At 31.7% G+C, this 21,654-nt stretch overlaps 1 protein-coding gene across 11 annotated transcripts in view; it reads right to left on the bottom strand.

Annotated features, from left to right (window-relative positions):
* The window catches only part of LOC126917050 (monocarboxylate transporter 10), a 192,285-nt gene that overhangs the window by 147,282 nt on the left and 23,349 nt on the right, over positions 1–21,654 (bottom strand). The window contains exons 1-10 of one of the 11 annotated variants that reach the window (XM_050723441.1): positions 21,175–21,442; positions 19,779–19,862; positions 12,089–12,577; positions 8,045–8,196; positions 7,197–7,470; positions 6,707–6,842; positions 6,142–6,307; positions 5,360–5,606; positions 4,889–5,029; positions 1,165–2,673 (exon numbers count right to left, since the gene is read on the bottom strand). In XM_050723441.1, coding sequence (XP_050579398.1) covers positions 2,402–2,673; positions 4,889–5,029; positions 5,360–5,606; positions 6,142–6,307; positions 6,707–6,842; positions 7,197–7,470; positions 8,045–8,196; positions 12,089–12,533 — 1,833 coding nt within the window. In that variant the 5' untranslated portion in view covers positions 12,534–12,577; positions 19,779–19,862; positions 21,175–21,442 and the 3' untranslated portion in view covers positions 1,165–2,401. The other 10 variants (XM_050723440.1, XR_007710850.1, XM_050723439.1 and 7 more) reach the window with 10 other exon arrangements.

Genomic DNA, 21,654 nt, shown 5'->3' with positions numbered 1-21,654 from the left:
TCTTTGATATATCTTTCACTCGTTTTTCGTTAAATCTTTATCTGTCTGACATAGAACCACGTCACACCTAAATATCGAAAATGCATCCTGAAGGAGTAACCACCTAATACATTTCCAGGAAAACAGACCGGCATGCGGCAGTTACATTTATTCTTACGCGAAAGAATACAATGATCTGACAGTTTTCTGAAAAGACGGAAATAGCACATCGTATATCCTCCTAGCAAGGAGTATATATAAAATGTAGCAGAATCGACGTACTGTACACTATTCTCTTCCTACACGCTATAACATTTTGCTGTATATTTGAAGAAACAACATTCTTCGTGAAAACGAAATCTCTTCATGGTAAGAAAAGAAAAAGAATTGTAGATGAACGTATAAGATATATCAAATTAACTCGTTAATCGTGAAAGACGAGTTAACGCTTCAGATTGTCCATTTCTTTAAATATTAATCTCTTAATAATTTCTTTATTTAGACATCTCTCACTTTTTTACTTATCAATCTGTGTTTATTAAAAATAAATTACGTCATATTGAAATTTAGCATTCTCTAATTGTTATTAATCTTAACGGTTATGGAATTTTCCTATCGTTAAAAATAATTACAATTAAGTAAATCAATTGTTGGAAATTAAGCAACAATCCGCTTAACAAATTAAATAATATTTCACAGAGGTTCGATTATTCCAAACTAGTATCTTTATAACATTCTTATTTCTTTATTTCTGTCATTTATTCTTGCGCGAATATTCTAACTATTTTATGTACAACATTTCGAGAAAAATAACATTCTTGCTCTGTCAACACTAGGAAAATAGAATATTCTGTATCGTTAATTATGTTATGGCCGGCAAACTACTACGTATCAAAAGGAAATCTACAAACTAAACGGAACCTTACAGATTACATTTAGTTGTAATTGTTGAACAGAGGGAGAATGAGCCTATTTTTCAAGTATACGCCAAGAATAACTATTAGATTACAAAACATGTAAGATTCTCTAACATTGACTGATTCATTAATTGCCTAAGTCATTAATCACAATCATAAAGTCATGTTTCATAAGGAAAAATTTACTACGCACAGTATTAAAATGTTTTCTCGGATACGATACAAAGAAATGACTAAATTTTCAATTGATATAAAATCGTAATCGTGGTAACATTTAAAAACACCTTTACTTAGAGACTATTAAAACTGTCGTCTTTTCGTGTAACAATGATATTTCTATACTTTTCATAACAACATCTGTCACGATACTTATTAACGACAAATAAAACGAAATTTCTTTTCAAGGAAATCTACTCGTCTTACGACGAAAACAGAAAATATTAAGAACTGCAGATGAAGCAAAGATAGTATCATGCGAGAAAACATCATGGCACATACTGGTTTTATCGATCATTAATAAAGTCAAATTTTAAAATAAAATTCCTAGCGTAGAATAAGATGATCATTAACTTGAAATGTCAGCATATCGTAATTGGCAGGTAAAAGTAAGCGTTGAACGTTTTGATTCTTTCTAGATCAATCGATCCTAAAAATATTTCTATCGATAGACCAGCTTAAACTTCTGTCTCTGTGTCTTTTGAGTAAGTCTATTTGCATAAGCTACGTAACATAGAAATAAAAAAAGAAACAGAATCTAATAAATTTACGCAGCTAACGCGATCTGATTTCGAATACGTGGTAGAGTACGTTGATCTAAAAATACCGAGGCAACTATTTTATTTCGTTCGATTCGATTCAAAAACGCGATTCTTATTTCTTCTTACTCTGTCGTCCGAAAAATATTGACTTGATCGATATTGCTTGTTGAGCAGAGATTACAAACTCCACTGAGAACGAGTTAAAAAAAGATAAATCTCGTCTCTAGTTGAACTTCCTGTTCTATTCGATGTGAATATGCTAAAAATTCTAATTCCTATGATTCTTCGATCGCTACAAAAACTAGAAACATTCGTTGCTCGTATCCACCGAGAAACATCGATGATATGACATTTATACGTGAACAAAGCGTCGAAGATTATTATTCACAATGATTTTCGGATATATCGATCGTCGCTGCTTCGTGAATATACTCAACCCTTTATTTTCTTTATTGTCTGTATTATAAAGTGCAAATTTTATATTCCAAATAATCTTGATCAAGAGAATACGTAACATCAAGTTTAGCTGTATCTTAGAAAATTTAAGATTATTTGAACCAAATTATGCACATGAAATCAATTTATTTTTTCATCTCAATATTAAAACTACGAATCGAATAATTATTAAAAGAACTGTGAAAAGACAATTTATCGAAAGAAAACGATAATGATAAAAGAATCGTAATGCGAGAATATCACGATGAAATCGACGTGAAGAATCTCGAAACAGCGACGTTTATCTGCAAGCTAACACGTTATAAGAATCGACGATTGCAGCATCCTTTGGAAGCGACCGGAAGTTGGCCGATTCTCACGGTGGAGCAATGGCATGCTCTCTGAGCGTTCGTAACGACCGAGATATCCGATCTCGTGATCCTGGCACACTGTGTCCTCGTGAAATCCGTAACACTCCGACGAACGATGGCTGTGGACGCCTGAACGCGTCATCTTCCAGCTTGACTGCTCGTGTTTGAGAGTTGTCACGAGATACGGGGATCGAAAGCGGATGCCCGAGCTGCCTGTGGATCGTAAGTGAGAAATTGTTGCAAACATAAAAGAAATTAACGGTTGAATGTGATCGAAAATTCGGAGCAAGTTTGCGGAAGTATTTACAAAAGAAAGAATGCTAATTGAAGTATGGCGAAGTGAGGAGTTGCGGATGTGCAAGATGTTAATTGATAATGGAGGTAGGTACGTTCACATTGAATTGAAAAATGCGAATGATTTTTTAACGAAGATTTAAGGGACATTCATAGAAGGCGTGGCAGAACACATGGTACAAATAATGAAAGGAAGTTCGGTTTCTTTAATTTGAAACCTCATTTTCAAGCAAATGATACTTCTCGAATCGATGTACTCTACAAAGCGGCAGCTTTTAAACGAAAAAATTGTATTTTGTATTTTTTACTTATTTTTAATCGTAGAATGTATACTGTGTACTCGTGCCACGTATCCTGCCATATTTTTATAGAGTAATAACGAAAAACAGAAGTAAGCGGAGAAATGCTTGTTTGAAGAATCGATGCTATTCGTCGGAACAATGAAAATGGATTGGCGCGTAAAAAAGTTTCGTTTTTTCATTACCAATAGCTCTTCCTTTTTAAATTTATGAAATGTACAAAATATAGAAAGGAAAATGAGAATAGAGAAAATTTGTTGAGATTGAAGAGGTAGAATATAAAATATAAAACCAAAAGTAAAAGGTTCTATTTCCAATGTTTAAATCGTCATTTAAGGATAATACTTATTTGCTAATTATACGAAATACAGCGAAAAAGATATAACAATAAATCCTATAGACGCCGGAAATTTGTTAGCGATAAATAAATATGAAGTAAAAATGATTGAACTAAGGGAAGCAAGAAGTATGATGTAAAAACTTAAATCCGTAAATAGAAGCAAATATGAAACCTTTTTCATGGTTTTGATGTATAGTATCGATTGTAAAAAAAAGAGAATATCACTACTTTTTATTAACATGTTCCATATAGAAAGCACAACGTTCGGGTCAGTGGAACCAGTGTCTGACCCAAACTGGTTATTACTACTGCAGACGTTCTACTCATCTGTGTCAGTGTTTCTCAAACGAGGGATGTTCTCGTAACATACAATTTATATAATTATCATTTTTCAACCATTATACGATAATAATGCATATAATATAGCGTATTTATCGTATAAACGAAAATTAAATTTTAAATGGAATTTTTATTCTCAGCTTAATACCCGAACAAAAGTTTCCTACACATAGAAAGTGTGGTTTTCTTACGATAAAATTAACTACACTTCCCAAGAAGTGTAATTGACTCCAATTTCGCTTTTAATACGTGGAGATAAGATATTCGCGGAAAAGTAGAGGGATTACCTCTATGAGAAAGTAAACACTGACTATGAATAGCGCATAATGGATGACAGAGTTGTTGTCATATCGCAACGAGCCGACACGTAATTAAACTGTCAACGCAGGGTGCAATAAGTAATTAATTGTTGCAAGGCTGCATTACCATGATTAATTCGAATTACCGCATTAGCCCTCGTTACATATACGTAGATAAATAAACAAAAAGCAAGAACATGTGTTGCATAAAATGCATTCATTATCGATGTTAAAATACCAAAAGATTCCATCCACAAAAAAGAGATTAGAAATGCAGAAAAATGTCGAAGAATATTATTCGCTTTCCATATGCGCTTCGCAAAGAAGATTCTGTTAAAAAAGAATAGTTCAATAATAGCTTCTGTTCGTTTGTAGGATTTGTCAGGAACTCTTAAATTTTAGCAACAATTTCAAGCATCGTCCATTGATCACTGTGACGCCTCAAACTTTGTAAAATCCATTGACGCAGAAATGTGACATGCAAAAAGGATCAGTACGATTTTATGATTTATGTATTATGTTACACAAGCATGCGATGAATTTTCGCAAAGGATGCAGTATCGGTAAATAGAGATTAAAGTAAAGAAAATGGCATGAAGTAAATAGAGAGCAACAAAGTCTGAGCAAAATGTGCAGACATAATTTCTCGAAATATTGAATTTATTTTACCAAGTGCTTTGTCCCCCTCGACAGCAGACGTGATTCGTATTTTATATTATCCGAAAAGCTTTCCGTGGAAAGCTTCAATCGTCTTGATGAAAACAGTTACAAACCGACACGCACGTGTTTCGATACCACATGGAGAAACAAACTCTGTTAGATAGATGTGAATAATGCACAAATACCTGTTTACCGACCATTTTGACAAGTGGTTTTATCTCCTGTGTTTCCGTTAATGGTGGTCTGCTCTTCGTCTTTCACGAATTTTATCAGGAACATCGTGAGTGCCCCTATTATTGGTGGAATACCCGCTAAGAAAAAGGGTATGTCATAGCTACCTGCGTAAACCAACAAATAAAAAGCAAATTAGACATATTTTTCAGTAAGTAAGTAAAAGAATTTTTTAAACATTTATATTACAAAATTTAACATCTCGACAATTATTTTGTGAAATATTGATTCTATTGTCAAGCCTTCGTTATATTTTTAAAGTCGACTTAAATTACTTTCTATACAAAAATCTCAAAGATAAATATCAAATCGGCTTCTGATTGAAATATTAATTTGGAATTTCGTTAACAAAACGAACTCTAAATCACTAATTCGAAATTCCAACAAAGTAACAGATAGTATGAAATCTTAATTAATTATGTGACGTAATTAATTACCGGTATGATCATACAGAAGACCAGCAATGGGCGGTCCCACAGTCAAAGGTATAGAACACATGCCTAATAGGAATCCAATGGCTTGTGTCGCTTCTTCTCGACCACATATATCAAATGCAATAGGACCCAAAAGGGATATAAAGCAGCCATCGAATAATCCCATGGCCAAAGAGATAATTAGTAAAACCACATACGAATTCGTAACGGGGAGAAGCATTGTAAGAACACCGATACTAAGGAACGATATCTAAAATCATTCGAAACAAATGAAAAACTTTAAAGTAAATAAAACGAATGAAGCTTTTTAATTCCCGAATCGATAAAAACTTCAAGTAAAACTTCTTCACATGAAAAGATACTCAATAGTTTAATATTTTGGAAAACATTAAGTGTACATATATATATATATTTGTATCTGTACACATGCATTGAAAATGTGACAACTTGAACAAATCTTTTCAGGAAAAAAGAAAAATATCTGGTACCTTACAAAGACATTATTTAGATTGCTTAGAATTAAATGAAAAATCATTTAGACAGATACTAAATAATTTCCCATTTTTAGTCCTTTAAATCCCTCTTTGACGGTTTTCATATTCTTTTAACTGAATTGTTTCAATTCCACACACTTTTATGTTTAAATACATGTGCGATATATTATACGTATACGTAATAATTCATTTATGTATGTATGTATATATATATATATTTGTTTTTCATTTATAAAAATTTTTCTCCAGAAACGATTTGTTCAAGCAATTGAAAAGGAGTGAACGATTTACCTGTTGCAACAATATTCTGTTCACCTTCGGCAAGTCAGCGATATATCCGAAGACAAGTCGACCTATACCGGAAGTAATACCGATGCACATAATCGGCAGCTTTTTATCCGAGCCTTTAAACACCGTCTCGACAAATTTCCCGATGTGAACATATGGGACGAAATATCTGAAAGGAACGTTCTCATTGATCAGGCTACTCGTGTCACTTAATACTCGTCACTTTATACGCTTTCGCCGTGGTCGTTTCTTTCGACGATGGCTTGAATTACAAGCCACATGTAACTTGACTGTCGTTAGGAAACAAGTTTCCTTTCGCAAACGCGTTCGTTAACCAACTTGTCGTCGGTTTTCCGCGCCGGCTGCAATTTAACTGACAACCTCGATCGTCTCAATGTTAGCGAGTGGTCGCGAGTCAATAATCAAAGCTAATGGTTTAACAACGAGGAAAAGAACGAAGCCGCCGACAAAAGACACGCAAGCTAAGCCGATCAAGGATCGCTGCTTGCGTTACGGCGAAAGTGTTCGTACATATTCAAATAATTCCTCGTTGATCTAATGTACTAACCCGAACAAAGCGAGAGGGATCGAACTAGCCCATACCACGTATCGTTTTCTCTTCCAAATCGAGACGTTCACAACTTGCTTCAGACAGTTTTTGAAGCCCGATTTGGATTTTAGTTGATCCCGCGGCACCGAGGTAACTGGAAGAATCGTGATAAAGAAAGGTTACGATGATCTTCGATTTCCGATTAATTTAGCTACGCCACTTTTGAAATCGAAGGAAAGTGAAATTTTGTTATCATTCTCCTTGCGCCATCGTTGTTCTCCTTCGATTTGGTATATTTACTCGCTGTTTCGTAATAACTTCTATGATAAAACATTGCTTGAGAGATTGAAAGAACGCGTGGAAGAACTTCAAACATTTCAACGTATCCCAAAGAACGAACAAATTTTAGATAGGACATCTTAACTAGGAAGGACAGAATCGATAAGAAAATTTCCATTCCAAAGACGTTAAAAGTATAACGCAAGTAATAACAGCAATTAAGACTTACGTGGAATCGGTTTGAAGAGAATAGCGCAAGCCATGACAATCGCAGTGAGCATAGCTAAAAATCTTAACGTCCCTTCCAAACCGAAAAGGAGAAGTATGACTTCGATTAAGTATGGCATAAGAATGGTAAATACAGAGCTTCCAGCCGTGACGATACCATTGACCACACCCAAGTACCTCTTAAAATAATGTCCCAAGATGGCTAGACTCGGTGTATAGGCAAGACTAGCACCAAGTCCGTACATCACTCCATAAGTCAAATATAGTAATGTCACCTGAAGCACAGCGATTCTAAAAATAACTCGAGTCGATTATGACAACGAGAAGAACAGGATGTAACATGGTGGATAACGTATCTTCGTGCAAATTGTTTTACGGTGTTCTATTTTTATTCTTATCGTGATCAGCTTTTTCAATTAAATATAGTTAATGACTCATTTCGTCTAAATGACTCACTTAGATGAATTGTATATGCGTTGATGGAATACAAATTTCGATCATTCGGTATGGTGCAAGAAAAATCGATTAGCTGTTTGAAACGTAAAGTTTGGTAAATCATTCAAATGATACGTATGATAATTTTATAAATATATGATGAAAATGATGAACGTGGGTGTAATTTACAATTAACAAATAGATAATTTAGAATTGAATAATAATGACAACAAAGGAGAAGGGCAAAATGTAGGAATCAATTGTAAACGCCTGTCAAACTGAAATTTTACGTTATGCGTTCTAGATCGATATTGATTCTCGAAGTAGAAATGAAATTAACGCGATCGATGTAATGAAGTTATTTCGTTAGATGATTACACGGAAATAAATGAAAAAAAGAAAGAAATAATTTACCTTGCTAGAAAATATTGAGGATAGAAGCATACCGCTGGACGCAATAGCACCGCCCAAAAATGTGGTCGTCTGAATCCCAATTTTATCGGTGAGAATGCCAGAAATTGGCGATAAAAAGAACGTGGTACCAATGGTTAACGACCCTACCAAAGCTGGAACAAAGGCACGACCGCTTTCCACAATTTCTGACAATTTTTGACAATTTCGACAATTTATCTGCGACAATATGTCTAATCTACTGCCGACATATGCGTAAAAACGTTTGAACGTCCGATGAAACTTCCATTACTCAAACTATGTGATAGAAATTCCATTTCAACGCAATTTTTTGGAATAACGAATTTTTCTATTTATCTTTTATATGTATATTTTTTAAAAACAATACAGAAGCTTAGATTTCATATACTCCTTATCTTTTAAATTAATACTTGTTTGAAGTTATTTTTTCTGCATGGAATAGTATATATATATGTATTATGCTATGTATTGTAATTCTGTTTGTAGGGAATAGTATGAAAAGGAAACAGAATACAAAACGTTACCAAAAAGGCGTTGTATGTATAATAGAATATTCAGATAGCAGAATGTCCCGATATTCGTAGAGTATTGGAGCGATGGAAATTCTGATAACAGAAGTTCTATCACGCTATCAATATACAACGAAACGTTTACTTTGATCTTGATATCGGTTAGTAACTTCAAGCTCCGGTAACTCGCCACTAAATTCTATAAAGTACAACAGAACGTATTAGACGTTAATGAAACATTACAATTGCTAAACGAAAATGTTTTTCTCATATTAGGCAAATCGTTTCCCAAAAATGACCAAACTTAATTCATAGTTGCCAGTGAGTCGCATATAACATAGTGATAAATAAATACGATTTATGCCGGTAACCATCCTAAACCGAAAGCTCAAGATTACAATAAATAAAAAATAATATAATCGATCATAATAACAAATGATTCGTTTAAAAAGAAAATATCAAAAAGTACATAAAGTTTGTCGAAATTTAGGATATGTCAAAGTACATATGCTTAATTAGATCGAAAATATATATATTCACAAGAATATCGACTAAATGAACGCAAATAAGTATGGTATTAATAATAATAAACAAGAAGGACCATTTATTCACGATCTTAGATGTCGTTTAATGCTCGTATTGTTTAGTAAAGACCTAGTTCTACTTTAAAGAGTAACTACCCCCAGATTAATATTATTTGACCCTCGTTACTATTAATACCCATGTAATTGTCGATTAATTCAGATCCAGGTTGTCCAGTGCATTGACTCCGCGGATGATTAGCCTGATCGATCGGTTTAATTGATACGCTACCCGAATTAATTATTCCATGCTTCACTTAACGACGATTAAATCTTAGGAAGCATCAGTACTTTTGAAATGTCGGATTTAGGCCACGAACCAATTAACGGTTCAATTACGCCGTGTATCGTTCGTATTCGTATTAGAATGTTCATTGATTGTTGCTTGACTTCAATTATTTATAAATTCATGCTATAAATGCATATTAGGTTCATAAAGTAAACGAGAGGGATGTAGCTGTGTTTCTTTCGTTTTATAACCAAGGTAATTTGAATAAACCGACAGAGATCGACGAAAGATTCAGTACATTTTCGGACGTACTGTAAATACTCAACTAATATTTGTAGTAATAAGCATTTGCATCAAATATTAAATTTTTTCACGTGAAACCTACACCTTTCTTTTTCTTCCAATAAACAGAATTTCAACATTATAGCTGTATTTTTATTGCTGTAAATCCCTCCATGTGTGAAAAAGAAATAAAAAGAACAGTAAAAAGTTAACGACCTGTGAAAATTGACAAGAAAAATTCAAAATTTATTAATTCCATAAACAGTTATTGAGATAAACTTAATACTGCAGTATAGTGTAGTATAGTATAGTATGTTTATTCGTATTTCAGGCTCACGGCCTATTACAAACGAAATTATTGAAATCTACTGCATATGTCCTATATATGTACCTATATATGTATAAACATTTACATATATCAACACACATTCATACATATACCAAAGATACGTATTAGGTTGTCCGAAAAGTTTCTTTCGCTTTATAAGGAAATAATGGATGCACAATGTTTTCCGTTTTATATTATTTTATCGAATTACATATGATCCATTTTGTTCTATCAAAATAAAGATCACAACATTCGACAGATTAGGTTTCATGTTTGTATAAAGATGCATCGTTGTAAAAGACGTGTCTGTAAAAGAAATACACTTTCCGGACAACCTAATACATACATACCGCGATATATTAGCTTAATTTTTATTATGATTCAACTAGCATTAATTTTCCTATTTTTATGATCTCTTGTACAAAGTTGATAATAATATGCTAATAATAGATTAACCCTCGTAAAGGGTTATAACCTAATAACTGAATCAGACGCGACGCGAGTAAGATAGTTACAGAAAAATATTATTGGAAAAATATATCAACAACTTATAGTATTATGATGATCGCTTGCAGTTCACTGATCCGCGAATGAAACTATTAGAAATGGTGATATCAATATAAAAATTGGTAAATAATAAAAATGGTAAGATAACGCGCAGTTCATTGACTGCACTGAGCCAGTGATTGGGACAATGATTGGCCGCAATGGATATAAAAGAACACGATTTTTTGCTTCTTTTTTCTCAACTCTAATCTTAGCTTCCTTTCCTTTTATCGAATAATATAAAGTAAAAAAGAAAACGAATCGCGGTAAAACACATTTACAAATGTTACAGTCTATGCGATATACTTCATTTCATTTGAATCAGTGTCTTTACACTTTATGATACTCCTTAATAAAAATAATAGTTTTTAATATGAATCAATTTACATCTTTTAATTAGTAGACTGAACATAGTCTAGTTTTTCAATAAAACATGATCTAATCATCATTTAACTAATCACTGAAGGATTTCACGTTATTTATATTATATTGTAAGTGCTGAAAAACGTTATTTTATGTCACTGTTCGTTGCTTTGTGACTAATGCACCGAAACGAAGGAAAAATGTATTTACACAAGCATATGCAGTGCACTTATTGATAAAGATATCTCATTATTAGAAATCATCAATCAGAAATAAAAAAGAGATAATTTTATCGGAAATATCTTGTACTATACTCAAGGTAAGAAGATAAAGGGATAAAAGCTTATCTTAACATTATTTAAAAATTATATACTTTAATGATTGCTTAAACGACTTCTCATGCATATTCGTAATATATATATAGAAAATGTTTACAATTTATCTATTTTTATTTATTAAGAACAACCTTACTTGCAATGTCATGCTTCCAGTGATAACAATAAAGTAAAAGCACTATCGATACTAAACTATCAATACAAAACTAAGTTTTTATTTTTAACTAATAAACGACATACGACAACGATAGGCGCCAATTAAGATCACTGTAAAACTAATTTTTTCTTTTAATGAACTAATGAACGATATTATCAGTCTTCAATCGCGTATATCAAAAAGATAAAGGATGACACGAACCAAAAGACACTGAATATATGAATGTTCTTATTTATGCAGCCGTGTATACTCACATATTCCTATTTATCTTCTCCTCGACCACAGCCGACATATATATGTTATACGTACACGGTATATTCTTCCCTACAAATTATGTATTCTGCTACCTTTCACACAAATTTCAATATTCTACGTAATCTAAATCTTTAACGATAAACAGACTGCGGATTTTTATATATCAAAAATTTAAAGATGTAAAAACGCAATGGTATATTCGTCGTAATAGAGTGCATGATCACCGAGTGAAATAAATTCCTGTTTAAGTTCTATTTCTTTAACGATATTCATAAAAATATGTATTTGCATAAATGCTCACGGTCTAATGATAAATAATATATTAGAACTACCACAAATTACATCGTACCAATTATCTACACTCTACTCAACTAAATTCTCCTATCACTTACCATATCTATTATATTCTCGCTAGTGATAATGAACAATCAGAGAACTTACCTGCCTTCGAAGATGCCCCTGTTTCTCCAGACTCTAACAGTCTCCTCTGTAACTCGAGGTAGATCGACGAGTACGTGTTTATGACGCTGAATAGAACACCGTTGATGATGAAACTGCCTATCATGACCATCCACGCTCGCAGACCACCATCCGGTGGAACGATCACGTTACGGTCATCAGCATCCTTCCTCGAGGCGTTCATCGACGCTCGATCATCCTCGTCCTTATCCGTCCTGTTCGATTTCGCGATCGACACGTCGATTCTCACCGACGAGTTCTTACCGTCGGTTTCTAAAAGAGGGTTGCCTTCAGTGCTCGAATTCGAAGCCTCCTCCGGTCGTTGCGAATCCTCGTTCAGAGAACTTCGTTCGAGGACCTCGTTATTGATATTAGAAATGTTCGTCGAATCCGTACTCTTCGACTCTGTATTCTCCGCGATCGTCATTGTTCAGCTTCTTGTACGCTTCTGCCGATGGATATCGATGATTTCTAGGAAAATAAAGAAAAAGAAAGGTTAAAGCTACTTCATGAAGAAGAATGAACGAACGGAGGGATTAATTCGTGACGTTTTTAGTTAGTAGGACGATTGTAAAGTCGAATAAGAATAAGATGGAGGAAACATAATTTGACATAGATTAGAAAAAAGATTAGGGCAACGTTGTTGGTCGTGGACATCCGGAGAAATTTTTGTTATGGCATTCAAATTGTTAAAAATATAGAAGTATTTCTGGGAAAATGAATTTTCATTTCTATTAGGATAGAAGCAGGGTTGTATTCATTATTGATTCATTTTTATTACGCCAAATTAATTATAATCATCTATAGTATTATACTATAGATTGGTAGTTTCACTATTAAATATATTTCGTGCTACATAAGGAAAGTATATATTAGAATCTAAATATTTGTCATTATAAAGATAATATATATACTTTTATCTCGCAGGTTACCATAAATACAGATATCTAGATAAGTAAGCAAAACGTGAAATTTAATTTTTAATGTTATATTTAGGTCTTGCATAATTAAAAAATGTCGTTGTAACGTTGCTTACATAGTTCAAACACCTTTCAATTCATATTATATAAAAACCTACAGTCAAAAAATCTTTTCAGTTTGAGAATGAATTCGATTTTATCGTTTATTAGAATTAACTTCAAAATTTAGTCTAGTTAGTAGCAAATACTGGAAGACATAATAATTTTTTGTCTGATTGGTGAGAGTGTTTATGCAAAATCAGGAAATAACGTGTATTATATGTACATAAATATTGCTTTGCCCGATAAAATACATAATAGCGCTTGTCTGATAAGAATTATTACACACGTACTTCGGTAATGCATTAGGCAATGTACATTAGGCAAAATAGAACGGATATTTTAAATTGAGGAAAATTCAGAAATCTTAAAAGAAAGTTAGCGTGATTAGATTTTCTGGGGATATATTTGACTTTAGTTTTCGGTAAAGATGATTTTCAAAGATTATTCAAACTAAATTCGTTATATTATTTATAACTTCGTCTGCAAGTAACACTAATTATTGATGGATTTACTTAAACTAAATCATCAAAATCGAAGAAAAGAATAACATGGAAAGCAAAGAAGAAATTACAATAATTATATCTTAAAACGGTGTACACATAGTATTAAACAATTCGCACGCTTTATCACGTGTTGATAAATGTGCATCAAACGTGAACGTATGCATACGTGTATTTAATACGACGATAACAGTCTATATATCAAAACCAATGGCGTAAGTAGCGATGGACTAAATCGCGAAATATATATTTTACGTTATTGAAACATTAAAAAATAATAAAGAGTATTCTGACGAAAGAATTCAAAGTAATAACTAAACATTTAAAATAAGAATCCATAGAAATTTCATAATTGTTTTACGTGAATCATTATGTTATAGATAAAAGATTTTTATCCTACGGACTCTTCCGTCTTCAAATAATGTGCAACTTGATATCAAGAGCCTCATAGATATAGAATTTCATCTACTGACAAAGTTTAAATATTACTAGTTTGATTTTGATTTAATCCTATCGTTATCAATAGTGTGATACGCTTGTTAAATTATTATAAATTATAGTTTTTGACGAAGTATTCCTTTTTATCGAATCTATATATTCCTTTTATTCGCGTAAATATATAAAAAAAGTTTATGACAAGGGAGAAAGAAACGTGATAAAAAAAGATATAAAAATGAGTTGTCCAGAAGAGGCGATCTACAATGTAAAGGTAGAAAGTCGCAGTTTCGTTTCCATTCCGCGTTACGCCAAGGTTTAATAAAACATGATCACTCCAATCCGTGTGAATACGATTTATCTTGATGTGCGTCTTTCTTATACAATAAAAACTGCTACCAAGTACAAGGGACACCATGTTGAAAACGTTACAAATTTCGAACGACGCACACCATACCAAGGCGAGACACATGTAATCGTAGTAACAAAGTGTTAAACTACTTTCTAAGAACATTAAACGGTCGGGAGTTGCTTGGTATTTGTATTCTAATTTATAATGATCAAAAGTGGCGCGTATATGCGTGCCTGTTTAATTCTAAACGTAGAAGGCGTACACCATTATGGCCGTGTTTAAAGAGAGACGAAAATTTATTTTGCTAAAAAAATGTTAACTTTCGAAAAGAGAAATATCGTCTGCTGCTACAATTAGAGCCACTTTTTACCAGAGATTTTTTCTTTCACGACTAAGAACGAACGCTGAAACTGTGGTCCGAACGCTAGATAAAAGATAATCCTATAATTACTATTCCGTGAATATCAATATCACTTGCGATAACAAAGAGAGAGGAAAGGGTCAAACAGCACGAACCAATTAAAATTAAACGGTCGATTCTAGTTGAAGAGAAGCCTCGAAGCAACGATAATACAATAGAGTTGTTGGTCGGAAGGGAAAAGTAACGATTGCATACAAAGAAACGGGTGAACCTTCCGCCAAGTTCTTCGAAGAAGACGGCGAGTTCAGTTTGCTTAGTGTATAAATCATAATTACGAATTTCCGACATGGCATAATGCGACCTGAAGAACAAACCACGTCGTCGTTTATGCTACCAGTGCACTTTGTTACTCAAAATTAGTAAATTCGAGAAGATTACTCCACGCGTTCACTCGAACTTGGAAAGTAAATCTATATAGCGGAGAAACTTCTGTGTATATTTTAGCGCATATACAAGCGCGTCGCAAGCAGCGTTTTATAAACAAAACATCAAATTCTTTTCGTTGTTTGTTACCGAAGCAGAAACTTTCTTCCAACGTTCATCTCAAACTTTATTTTTTAAACTATTTAAATGCAAAAAGAAACTTACTTTACCGATTCTGTAGAATTTAATGAAAACTTTAATATATAGTTTGTATGTTTATAACAGAACAATTTTTGATATAATAAATAGAGCTTTAAGAAGAAGTGAAATTCTTTTCTTATTAAAATATATTCGTTATATTTTGCTTCGGTGATTCTAATATGACTAAAAGATACATAAAAAAAATATTCCCACGGATGCTTTAAATAATCAAAATAATTTTCTTGATAATTAGGTTCATAAATTAAATTGCGCTATTCATCGTGTATATAAAAAGGATGAAATTAAAATGTCATCTTATCGAAGTTGTAAAAATTTTAATTAAAAATTCTTTTTTATTTTTTACCGCAGATATTATTCGCAAAAATTATAACATTAAATGTTTCGCAAATGTACATATGACAACTGCTACTTCTTAAAATGTCCAATTATTTTATCAATAATGTACATACATGAACTCCTTGCTGAAAACCATCAAATCTGCTTCTTTTGACCTTGACGCTAATCTACATTCGAATTGAGTGGATCAAGCATGTAAAGTATGTATATCATACTTCGACTCCCATGTCAATTATTCGCCGATTAACCTTCTCACACATTCCACACAGAACATAATTGGTAACAAATACTATGTTTATAAAAAAAATAGACCTAATCCAATGATTTTTACTAATCTGAATAATATATATATACATAAGAAATGAGTCTAGAAATCGCAACAGAAAGATAATGTAAAAACAAATAATTTTTGTTAAGATAGTAAGATAGAAAAAATAATAGTTATAATTAAAAATTACAAACTTTTTCTAAATTTGTTAGAGTTCACTTTTATGCTGACATCTACTAAACCAATTACTATAAATTGTAATAAACGAAATAAATGAAATTATCTGAATGAAATTAAACAAACTAAGTAAAGTTGACTACTAAATGAAAATTAATTACATTTAACACCACGTAGTTAGGACAGTCAATTGAGGAAAGCTGAACGACTTGAAGCCTCCGTTAATCAACTCCATAATGAGCTCCATTTAACTATCCAAAAAAATCATCCTAATTGAACATGTTACAAGTACTAAATTATAAATAATCACATTAATGCGCGAAGACAATCAGATATGCAAGTTATCTAATTCTATACTCAATCAACAAAGGAAAATTCTCTCTTAAATAACTAATTACAACAAACGCAAAATAACACTAATAAAAATTCACTGACGAATAAACTAACTTCCCTGCCGTCCGCTAATCTTTCTACAATATTGAATTTCGAAAAACGAGCAAATAAAACACAAATTGTAACATCCATCAATTAAGATGACCTTAAAGAAGTTATTTTGCACAACATGGAAAATTATTAGAATGAGAAAACGTTATTAGTATACGTGAAAAACTACTATACTACCATTTTACTAATACTATACTAGTATTTTAACGTTATCAACATAACATGTACATGCGTGGCATTCTCGATAAGCAAAAATGTGCATACACGGAAACGAAGAAAGGAAATACGAGAAAAGAAAAAGAAAGAAGAGCGACGAGTTTTCAAATTCTGAATCAACAAAGTACGACGCACGACACCGAATGTTGCACAGGATCACACACGTTGCTTTTAGTCGTTTTCCTGATCTCTTCGCTTCTAATTTCTGTCAACACTATGATTCTGATAGGTCGCATGGACTGAGACCACAACACGACACAACCGCGATGCATGAATCATCGCCGAAAAGTGCCTCTTTCATCGAGCTTGAATTCACGATTGACGGACGTGTGTCTGTTCCTATTTTGTTCCTCGTAAATCGGAACGTAGCACGAAAGGTTGGTTGGAAAGTAACACAGAGCGAACGACTGAGAATAGAAAAGGCCAGTGGAGGCTAGATGGTAGCCGGAAAGAACGACAAGAGAGACAAGAGAACAAACGGACGAAAGAGCATAGGAAAGAAAAATACACGGGCCAGTTAACTAGGTAGAAAACGCAGGGAATTCGAAAGTAGCGTCGATTGAGTTTACCAAATTTTTCGTTTGCTCAGTGGGCTTCCGGCGAAGATAACGCGTGAGCGCGCGTCTCGTCGCGTCGATCGTCTTCTTTGTTGACGACCACTCTCTCTCCACGATCCAACCAACGACAGAGCCGAGCATAAACTGAAGTAACCAGCGTTATTCGTCGACCGTACGAGTGGTCGAAAGTTCCGTGTTAAGAAGAGAGGACTAACGCGCTAGTAACTAGCGAGCGAACGCGAAAACGATGAACGAAGACATGTATCTCAACTGCGCGTAAACTTGATAATTTCACATGCCGATATAACGTGTATTACCAAATGATTGTATATAGTTCCCTAAACGCGTCCACCTCGATACTTCTTCCGGTCTAAACGGGATACCAGGGGAATATGTATGACCGATCGAGATCCACGGCCTCGTTCGATGCCTAGTCAATGGAATTGAATAGCTACGCGATATGGTAATAGTTTTAGGCACTACTGATTGTTTAAGAGACAATGGATCGAGAAATTCTAGAAATGTATAATTTAATAAAATATATGAAATTGTGTTCCTGTAGGAAAGAAGTCTATCTGACTTTAATCGATCGAATAGGATATTAAATATTTTTAATACACGAAAAATTTTGTAGAAAGAAAATTAAAAGATCGAAACATTGTAGTTAATATTGGATATTAAGGAATCTGTAGGGTGGAAACAAGGAAAGATATTTCTAACTTGTGCTTTGTGAAAATTGTGTCTCACAAAATAAGTAACGATTATTACAAGTACTATTTTAAAGATAACTATAAAATATTGCTTATATATGATGATAAAATAAAATATATTGCGCTGAATAAATCAGGGACTATTTTCTAGAAAACTAAAAAAAGATAAACTGGATTTATGAGCAGAAGATTCATCCTTCTAAAAGTACAAACACTAAACTGTGAAGACTAATTGTATAATAAGGAGACACTTAAATTTTTCTTTATGCGTGCCCAAAGTTTCACATGTTTTACAATCTTTCGTTTTATTTGTAACCAAATGTAAAGAAATTTTGTTACAACATTCTAAAGTAGTGAACTTTCTCATACAGCACAACGAGACTGCGAATAGATAACTATGTATGTATACATAAAGTCATAGCTCAACATGGTTCGATATTGCATCATAAAACTAGAACGTCTCTGTCTCTCCAATTTTGAATCAAGCAATTTATTTTATACACCTATTATATTTATTATCTAATAATAAAATAAATCTGACTAAACAATTTGTACAATTATTTTCATAGAAATAATTGAATAAAAGAATTATTTGTTTCTGTTACTGTATCGTAAATATTTTTATCTTCGAAATAATTGCATTTTTTGCTCGGTAACTAAAAAGAAATATATGATTTAAATCTCTATAAGTTCTTAAATTGTCCAAAATTATAAATATTTGGAAACCACCGAAAGACCTTTTCTGCAAATATAAAAATACTGTTATACATCAACAAGAACTAGGAATTATTCACTTTATATGATATCATGAAGAAATATATACCAATATAAAAAGATCGTATCTCCAATCTTGCCACAATCATAGAATTTTCTGAAAGTGTTCTTTCACGTATTACGCGATTATCTCAGGAAATATTAAACTATAGTTTACAATACAAGAAATGACTAACAATAATTTACATTTTGTAACAGACACCGTAAAAACAAAATGTTTACATAAAATTCAATAATTATCCAATTTGAAACAAAGTTTAGCTTACAACTTTCTTTAACTTCCACTATAATTCGATAAATATTCCAAATTACAAAAAGCTAAACGAGAAGCAGCTGACATAAATATGCAAGAAGCGAAATTTAAAAGCTGATTAAAAGTACGGTTAGTATCTTTGAATTTTCAAAGCAAACATAAGTAGTGATGCATCTCGTAAAATTTTTAAACATAATGAGGCAAAGTTTGAAAATATGAATGGACCATGTACTTCACTTTACGCCTTTAATCAATAATATATTTATTATTAAGAAGCTGTGAAACATCTTACCTTTACCTGTACCTTATTTTTATTTATACTCTGTAGCATTTTAGCGTTTAAATTTTATTCCGGTAATTTTCGAGTCATGAAAAAATTCAATCCTACATTTTGCAAATAAAATTCATGCATCATTTTAATCTAATCATGCAATTTATTTCTTAAACACGTAAATAATAATTTATCTAAAAGTAAGAAAACTGTACTATAATTTTATGCATCATTTTTTTAATTTAACACTTAGTAAAATATTCCTGTAGTACTGATGTAGCTTTTTTCTTTAAAAATGCAGAATATATCTTCAAAAATGCAAAACTAATATATTTAAAAATTATTGTATACCTGATTTTCATTCATCTCATTTTCATCAGCTTCAAAACACTTTGCATTGAATTTTTATGCCCCATAATTATAACACAAAATTCACTGCAAATTTATAATACAATAATCTAATTAATAATTCAAAACAGATAATATAACATTATTATACATATATACATTTTAGATTCCTGTAAATAACTATAACAAAAAAAACTTTAGTGGCCTCAATAAGTAAAAAGGAATTCATAATGAATGCATAATGTATGATTCATAAAGGGTAAGACAATTATCAATGAAAGAAAAACCCAAGTTTGATTCATAACATGAGTTTACTGAATAGTGAAAAGTTATAATCCTACTTAGTGTATAATATCTTAAATATGAAATTTGTAATTTCATAATTTCATTAAATATTTTTACTTAATGATAATAACAACCTTATATGTGATAATATACAATGATATAAATTTATAAAAAAACATTATACTAATATCAATATGATTTAAATATGATTTTATTGTTACTTATAACTAGGATAACAAAATAAATCTTATAAAGGTATTTATATTATTTCTACACTAATGCTTATAGAAGTCTTATGTATAACTATAAAATAACTATAATCTAACTTTAATTACTTTCACTTATATACTATTATATCAATTTAGTAGATAAAAAATATGGGTATATAAAAATTACTCATTTTGTGACATTGTTGCATTATAAAAAATATTGTAATAATACAATAATTTTTAACGCTGAGAGCTCAAGAACATTAACTTTCAAAAATCTATCGGCTCTAACTCATTTAATTACAGTTGTTTATTGAATTCTTCTAAGATCTATGATGATAAATCATTATCAAAAAGAGCTCAAAGTGTTAATGTTTTCTTATCAATATTAAAATAAAAATAAGTAGTTGTGAATATATTATATATGATTAATGACCTAAACCTTCTGTGATACTATATTAAGGTTACTTATATTAACTTTAATTATGAAATATAATAAAATATAACATCACAAAAAGATCAATATAAAGATGATAGTTAAATTAAAGGCATAATTGATTCACTATTTTTGTTACGTGTAACAAGAAATAACAAAAATTTACTTTTATTGAGGCCACACTGTTCAGTCATACATGTAATTATTTTTTAATACAATTTATCGTTTTATAATTTCATTATAACGTTATACAACAAATTACTGATAAATAAAGTTTCAAACAGTTATATGAACAATTCATTCACTAACCACACACCTTCAGGAATTTTGTAATAGAAAGTTATTAATACTTTCAATTAATTTCAATGATTGCACATTATTAATCACACAATATGTTTGAGACAAGTGATATTACATGAACAAAACAGAATTGGAAATCTAATCAATAAAATGACATGCACCGTCTAACCTTATATTTCGTCACAGTTTCGTATTACTATCTCATAGTATAGTCTCTAACAAAATAGTCTTTAGAATAAATTTTTTGTTGTAAAAAATTTCATTCTATTTAACTTAAATATTTTTGAACCTTATCCGGAAGTAACAATATATTCAAATACACGTGCATATCTAAAACTTAAAAATTGTCCTAAAGACATCCACCACGAAAAATCCCTGAAATTATCTAGACATAAAGAGATTCTACTCCATATTTTTATTAGACAACACTGAATGTCAAATTATTTCTTATAAATACGTTAATACATTTTCTTTAGCTTATACAAAATTTGCATTATAAAAAATACACAAGAATTTTAATTTGAATATGCTAATACACTAGTTTTACTTTCTATATTTACATTTGATACTTAATACTTCCGAATTTTTTGAATCGATTCTTCAAACACATTTTTTTTTCTCTTCATGATAGTAGATAGTAGCAATAATT

Source organism: Bombus affinis, chromosome 6 (assembly GCF_024516045.1).
Source record: "Bombus affinis isolate iyBomAffi1 chromosome 6, iyBomAffi1.2, whole genome shotgun sequence".
Taxonomy (NCBI): domain Eukaryota; kingdom Metazoa; phylum Arthropoda; class Insecta; order Hymenoptera; family Apidae; genus Bombus; species Bombus affinis.
Note: the sequence above shows the minus strand (reverse complement) of the source record. Positions and strands in the feature narration are given on the sequence as shown.